The sequence below is a fragment of the Lycium ferocissimum genome, unplaced genomic scaffold (genome assembly GCF_029784015.1).
Source record: "Lycium ferocissimum isolate CSIRO_LF1 unplaced genomic scaffold, AGI_CSIRO_Lferr_CH_V1 ctg9341, whole genome shotgun sequence".
Taxonomy (NCBI): Eukaryota; Viridiplantae; Streptophyta; class Magnoliopsida; order Solanales; family Solanaceae; genus Lycium; species Lycium ferocissimum.
The window spans coordinates 18,287-26,424 of record NW_026727691.1 but is presented as its reverse complement, the minus strand read 5'-3'; the positions used below and the strand labels follow the sequence as shown (position 1 = coordinate 26,424).

Below are 8,138 nucleotides of genomic sequence, written 5' to 3'. Positions count from 1 at the left end.
ACATTGGATCGGGCTCACCCATTTACTATCGCAATTGGGTAAACCATTCTCACTCTTTCTTGCGATTCATATAGCACGCCTTTGATACTCGGTTTGCTCAATACGTCCATGGAAAGTTGGTCCAACCAATAGCACGCCTATCTCCCTCAACACCTCCAAAAAGCCGTAAAATCTCCTCGAAACAATCACCGGCAATGTATTGTCCGACCAAAGAACTCATACTTTAGATGTGATGGGAGTCATTTTTTAAGCTCTAACTTAGGTGGCTCAATAATCGAAGGCTTTGCTGGAGGAGTTGTTCTATTTTTCAGATCAAGATTCAGCTTCTTTGGTTGTTAGGAATATGATCCCAACCCAACAAGTGATTTTATCGTCTCCACATAACCTTCCATGTCCTCAGCATCGAAATTCACAAGAATACCAGCTAGAGCTTCACCCAAACTTTCTTCTTCCGTCTTGAACTCCACTGCTTCATCAATAACATCGAACGAATCAATTATCGAAATACTCTCGTAAGCACTTGGTAACTTCATCCCCTAGCTAGCCTGAAAAGTCACTTCTTCATCGTTGACTCGGAACTTGATTTCATTTTTCTCCGAATCCATCAAAGCTCTCCCTGTAGCAAGGAAAGGTATCCCCATAATAATAGGAATGTCCCGATCAACAACACAGTCAAGAATCACAAAATCAGCGGGCAACATAAAATCACCAACCCACACAAGTACATCATCAACCAACCCAACAGGTCTTTTGATAGACCTATCAGCCATTTGTAACCTCATAGTAGTTGGCTTTGGCATCCCCAAACCTAATTGTTTGTATATAGCAAGGGGCATCCCCAAACCTAATTGTTTGTATATAGCAAGGGGCATCAAATTAATACTCGCCCCATTATCATACAAAGCACGAGCAAAATCATGGTGTCCCACAGAACAAAGAATGGTGAACGCCCCAGGATCTCCCTTTTTCTGAACAGTAGTGGTTGAGATGATGGAACTCACAGTGTGATTCAAACTTACGATTTCATGTTGAACCGCTTTCTTCTTGGTCAGCAAGTCCTTCAAATATTTAGCAAAATCGGGCATCTCCTTGACAGCTTCCAAGAAGGGAAAATTAAGAGATAGCTGCTTCAACTGATCATAAAATTTCTCGAACTTAGCATCCTCCTTCTTCTTTACCAACCTCTGGGGAAAGGGAGGTTTAGCTTTGAACAGCTGAGTCAAAGGGCGGAGAGCCCTTTCACAGCCCGCTTTGCTCGTGTTATCAGCATCCTTCACTATCTCTGGAATATCAGCAACCTTCTTGTCAGTAGGATTCTCATCAACAATAATGGGTGCTTCAGACTGCACCTCATCCTCTTCATCTATTGTCTCAAGATCAACCACCTTCTTATCAGCCCCTTGGAGTATTTTACCACTCCTAGTAGTGATGGAAAACACACGGTCTACACCGCCTCCCCCATTCTTTGGATTTGGAATAGTGTCACTCGGAAGTCCTCCCTTTTTAGGAGGGTCTTTCTCTCTAGAAATATCCTCATCCGTGTGTTCAACCTTTTGAATAACCGCCGTATGGGAACCCACCTGTCTCTGTCGGCCCCGATAAAGTCCCCTCATACTTAGACCGATTGGCGAATCTTCTCAAGCATTGATTCAACCTTCGAACTACCTTGCTCCTTCGTTGATCGCCCTTTCGGTGGTATATAAGGATTGAAACTCTTGTTCCCAAAATTGTTACTGTTGTTGTAGCTCCCCTGGTTCGCACCGCCATAATTATTGTTGTAGTTCCCAGAGTGGTTATAAGCACCTTGACCTTGCTGAGGTCTCCATTAATTCTGATTCTGATACCCACCTTGGTAGTTCTGTCTTTGGTAACCCCTTTGATAGTTATTAACATAATTAGCATCTTCAACCTACATAGGGAGCCCATCATGGAACGGACCATCTTGAGTATGGTACATTTCTTTTGGCAAAATTGTATCATCCTCACAAACATTTACCTTCTTGATCTGGGATTCATTAAACTTCTTCGTTAGTAAGGAAATATTTGTTGCAAGTTCTGCCAATGTTTGCTGGGTATTTTGATTCTCCTTTACTATATTCTGGATCATAGCACTACCATACGATACCACATCAGCATTATTTGAGTGCCAAGCCTGATTATGAGTCATCAGCTTGGTAAGTATGTTGGTCACTAGTCAATAAGATTTGTTCATGAAACAACCATCAGCTGCATTATTAGCAACTGACTGCGTCACTGGATCTAACCCTCGGTAGAATTTCTCCATTAATATGTGATCCGGAAAACCATGATTAGGACTCTTCTGCAAATACTCTTTGAATCTCTCCCGTGCTTCATATAGTTGTTCCTCACGGTCGTACGCTTAAATTCATAGATCTTGTCACGAATTTCAGCCTTTTTGCTATGGGGTACCATTTTGTGAGAAAAGCAGTCACCATCTCTGCCCATGAAGTAATTGAATTTCGGGGCAGCTTCTCAAACCATGTTCTTGCCTCTCCAGTTAAGGAATATTTGAATAACCTCAACCGAATAGCATCTTGTGGGACGTTGTTCTGGATGTGATTAGCACACACATCCACAAAATTCGCAAATGACGTTGAGGGTCATTCTCGGTAGAGTTCCGAAAGTATCCCTCAAGCTTCAACAAGCTCGGTATAGAGAGGAGTCAATTTTCACGCTAGCCGCTCCAACTCGAGGTCGAACAATAGCAGATGCATAGTCCTCCTCTGGAACAAGATCAGCGAAAACATTCTTATCATCTGATTCATTCGCCTGATTGTTCAACCGATTCCCCTGGTTGCCAGCACGTTGATTTTATTGATTCTGATTCATGTTCACCTGGTTTACACAGAGTAGCAAACAAGGTGTGATGGAATAAGCAAAATACTTCAATAAAGCAAACACTATTTAGTAATTTCAAAACCGTATTCCCCGGCAACGGCGCTAAAATTTGATACGCTCAAATTACACCTATTAATGGTATAACGCGGACGTTGTCAAATATAGTAACCCAACAAGGTGGTGTGAAAAGGTTACTAAAATCGTAGGATGCTATGTTTAGGTCTAATGTCTTATGGTGATTTTGGTAAAAGTTGGATTTTTAGTGACTAATTGCTAACAATTGTTTGGATGTGAATTTATGGTAAAAGAAACTAAGGTTGTGTCCCAGTTAGATAGAGTGTATGATCATGGGTATTGATCTTGATATACTTCTAATGAATCATTATATGAATGCACTTAATCTCTATATGAATCTCTACTATTTCCCAATAAATAAAGATTATCTCTTTCTATGATTTTCCCAAATATAAGAAAGTAACTATGAAGAACGATTAATCATGCCAAGTAAATTCTTCTTATTCCTAAGTGAATTTATTAAACAAAGTTTAAAGCTTTGAGTCCTTGTTATTTATTCTTACCAACCCTAATTATTTTCCCAAATAAATCAAGGTTTATGGCTTTAATCAATGTTTGCAACCATTAATTATGAATGAAGAATGAAGAATAAATAAATCCTAATAATCCATTATATGTATATCAATCACAAACCCAATCACAAAACACCCATCAATTGGGTTCACAACCCTAGTAAGGGAAATTAGCTATTCATAGAGGAAAGAAGAAACAAGAAGAAATAATGAGAATCATAATTTAAGAATTGATTGCTTGAATTGAAGAGAAATTCAAAAACTAGATGCAATTGTTTGTAATCTCCCCAAAAGACTTCAAAACTATGAGTAACTAATGCTAATGAAAATAAAAACGTGAAAGTTGCGTTTGCACTTTGGTCCCTTTACAAGAAACCTAAATAAGGATTTATAAGAGTCAACTTGCTTTCGTGAGCAAAATAAGATTGACAAAATTTCGTTTTCACTTCCAATTTGACTTTATGCGGACCGGTTAAATTTTATACGGATCGTAAAGAAATACGGTCCGTAAAAGTTGTTCGTAAATCACAATTTCCTTGGAGATGTACGATCCTTATTCTTTTACGGACCATGGAATACGGCCCGTATTGATAATACGGTCCGTATAACCGCCCGTAAATCCTCTTCTCTTTAAGACTCTTTTGGAACCAACACTACGGTGAGATTTAAAAACAAGTAAAGCTTCTCGTAAAAAGGCCTCGAATGTGCCATAAATGCCCGACACATCAAAGACATTATGAAATTCACATGAAGGAATACAACGTTGGGACCATCCCTTAAGAAAGAAGGGTTAGCGTTACGTACCTCTTTGTCTTCTTAACTACTTAATCATCCACGATGGCATTTACGAGAATCTATATTTAGAAGGATTCATCCCATGTTAAGCCTTAAAGATACTCTAATATTCGAACTAGAATAATTCATAAGTTAACTTTGAACACCTTTTTACTTCCATATTCCAAAACAACTCCCAAAATCCGTAAAACATCCACAATATCATAATCAAGTAAAAAAGACCAAGAATTATTCTCAATTTAACAAGTAAAACTTATAGCCAAAAAGCATCGAATGTGCCATAATTATTACTTTTATAACAAGATTATATCTATATCATACTAAGAATCATGACTCAAGTTGTCTTACCACTCAAAAACATCATGAAAACTATATTTAGACCTCATCTTCTACTTCCCCTTTCACCCAAGTTGTTCAACAACTAAGAATTCTTAATAAAATGAAATAAGCATGAAAACTAACCTTTTATCTCATAAGAATCAGCTTTGGAGCAAGTTATCAACTTATGTGAAAACCCTAGCTTCAATACCCAAGTTATTCTTGAAGTCTACTAACCCTAGTGAGTATTCCAATATATGAAGACCTCGATTCTTGCAATTTGATCTTTTTTTTTTCTTGGGTTTGAGTGGAATATGCTTGGATAAGGGTTTTGGAGCTTTGGAGAGCTTGGAGGAAGTGTGGGAAATGAAATAATGAACAAGGGTCATCTATTTATACAAAATGGCTAAAGCTTCCCAACCGAGTTATACTGACACTTATACGGTCCGTATAATTTATACGGTCTGTATAATCTCACTAGTGAGTCACCCCTCTCTGGAAGTATTCTATGGACCATTATAATTTATACGGTCCGTACAAATGGCCGTACAACTCATGAAATTTTCGAGACTTGCTCTCGGTCAATTCGTTTGACTTCCAATCCTTGTGGAACCTTCTTGGTACTTATGTAACACTTCATTAATCATCTAAGAGGCCCTATAAAATCCCCTCAAGACATCACTAAATACGTATCGAATCAACTAACGTGAAAAATCTTCCAAACATGACTTACATTTCACTTCCTTCAACAAACTTAGTTCCATCGATTCATATAACTTCAAAATCTTATGGCATGCTCTTCAAACTATTAGATACTCTCCTTAATCTTAATAAAAACCTCATGTTCTTCTTAAGCTCACATTAGTCTACTCACAAGACAACAAATCCGGTATTTTCGAGATGTAACATTCTTCCCCCCTTAGGAACATTTGTCCTTAAATGTTAGATTCTTAGGGATTCTATAAAAATTTTGCCAAAGTTTCCCCTATAATATGGTACTAACATCCTATCACGGCACTATCATCCTATCACAGCAACCCAAAATACATCGCCTCACGGGGATACAACAACAACATCAATAACCATGGCCACACACGACCAGAAAACATTAAAGAAAGCATTACATACTTGAGGACAATGGCGTCTCTGCCTGAGTCTCCTCTGGAGGTGGAAATAAATGCGAGTACCTGAACTTCATGTCTTCTTCTGCTTCCCAAGTTATTTCCTCTCTATTATTATTATTTCTCCTTAGAACTTTAACTAAAGCTACATCTTTGGTCCCGAGCCTCCGTACTTGCCTATCTAGAATGGCAATGGGAACTTCTTCATAAGACAGTTGTTTGGTGACTTGGACATCATCTACTGGTACAATTTTGGAAGGATCTCTAATGCACTTATGAAGCATCGATACATGGAAAACTGGGTAAACTGACTCCAAAACAGAAGGTAGATCTAATTCGTAAGCCACCTGGCCTACCTTGCGTACAATCTCGTAAGGCCCAATATACCGAGGACTAAGCTTGTCCTTTTTTACCAAATCTTATAACGCCCTTCATTGGCGACACCTTCAAGTATACCAGTCTTTCACTTGAAACTCTAAATCTCATCGACGATTATCTGCATGAGATTTCTGACGACTCTGAGATATTAATAATCGATCCTGAATAAGCTTGACTTTCTCTATAGCTTGCTGGACCAAGTCTGGCCCTATCAATTTAGTCTCTCCTACTTCCTTCGAACCACCCAATTGGAGATCTACACTTTCACCCATATAAAGCCTTATACAAGGCAATTTGGATGCTGGAATGACAACTGTTGTTATAAGCAAGTTTGATAAGCGGGAAGTGATCATCCCAACTATCTCCAAAATCCAATACACATGCTCGTAGCATATCCTCAAGTGTTTGAATGGTACGCTCAGCTTGACCATCAGTCTGTGGATAAAATGTTGTACTAAGAATCACCTGAGTCCCCAACCCTTCTTGAAAAGATTTTCATAAATTAGCTGTAAGCTGTGTCCCTCTATCGGAAATAATAGATACTAGAACACCATGGAGTCGTACTATTTCTTTGACATAAAGCTTTGCATAATCTTCCGCTACATATGTAGTTCTGACCGGTAGAAAATGAGCTGACTTTGTAAGTCTATCCACAATTACTCATATAGAATCATATTTGTGCTTAGAACGAGGTAAGCCTGTGATGAAATCCATATTTATCACTTCCCATTTCTAAGTCAGAATTTTCATAGCTTGCAATAATCCACCGGGCATTTGGTGCTCAATTTTCACTTACTGGCAATTGGGACATTGAGCCACGAACTCCGCTATATCTTTCTTCATTCCATTCCACCAATATATGGATTTAAGATCATGATACATTTTCGTTGCTCTGGGGTGAACAAAATAACGAGAACAATGGGCTTCTCTCAATATTTGGTGGCGTAATCCGGCAACATCAGGAACACACAACCAGCCTCGACATCGAAGAAATCCATCCCCGAAATCTCAAAGGATCGCTTCTTCTTCTAAGGGAGGGTATATCTGTAATGAACTAGTATGGGATCCTCGTCCTAGTGCTCTTTCACTTCAACCACTAGTGACGAGACCGCTGAATTCTTAACGATAGCTCCCACATTGCCTGAGTCCACTACCCGAACTCCTAGGCTAGCTAATTGCTGGAGTTCACGTGCTAACTCTCTTTTCTCTGGCTGAACATCACATAAACTTCCCATAGCTCTGTGGCTAAGGGCATCAGCCACAACGTTCGCCTTCTCGAGATGATATAGGATATTAACATCATAATCTTTCAACAACTCCAGCCATCGCCGTTATCGTAAATTCAATTCTCTCTACTTGAAAATATACTGAAGGCCTTTGTGATCCATGTAAATATCCACATGGACACCATACAAATAATGTCTCCACATCTTCAATGCATGAACTACCGCAGCTAACTCAAGATCATGGGTTGGATAATTTTTCTCATGTTTTCATAGCTGCATCGAAGCATACGCAATCACATTACCATGTTGCATCAACACACATCCTAACCTAACGCCTAAAGCATTGCAATAGACAACATAACCTTCCGATCCCTTTAGAAGTGTCAGGACCGGGGCAAAGGTTAATCTATTCTTTAACTCTCGGAAGCTACGTTGACACGCATCCGTCCATTGAAATTTAGCTAATTTCTGAGTTAGCCTCGTTAATGGGGAAGAAATAGAAGAAAAACCCTCTACAAATCTCCTGTAGTAACCTGCCAAATCCAGAAAACTACGAACCTCCATAGGTGTTGTAGGCCTTGGCCAAGTCTTCACTGCCTCAATCTTTTGGGTATCTACCCAAATACCATCGCCTGAAATAATATGCCCTAGAAAGGTCACTGAGTTTAGCCAAAACTCACACTTCAAAAATTTTGCAAATAGCTCTTGGGTTTCGAGAATTTTAAGGACAGTACGTAAATGTTCTGCATGTTCTGCCTCGGACCGATAATATACCAAGTTATCATCAATAAACACGATCACAAATAAATCCAAGAAAGGCCTGAACACATTGTTTCATCAAATCCATGAATATT

At 39.1% G+C, this 8,138-nt stretch overlaps 1 protein-coding gene across 1 annotated transcript; it reads right to left on the bottom strand.

Moving 5' to 3' along the window:
* Positions 1-536: 536 nt before the first annotated feature.
* LOC132046088 (uncharacterized) lies at positions 537-1,613 on the bottom strand. The gene is made up of 3 exons (XM_059436633.1): positions 1,179-1,613; positions 908-1,058; positions 537-808 (listed from the first exon to the last, which is right to left on the bottom strand). The coding sequence occupies exons 1-3, from the start codon at positions 1,611-1,613 to the stop codon at positions 537-539; spliced, it is 858 nt and encodes a 285-aa protein (XP_059292616.1).
* Between the last annotated feature and the right edge of the window lie 6,525 nt (positions 1,614-8,138).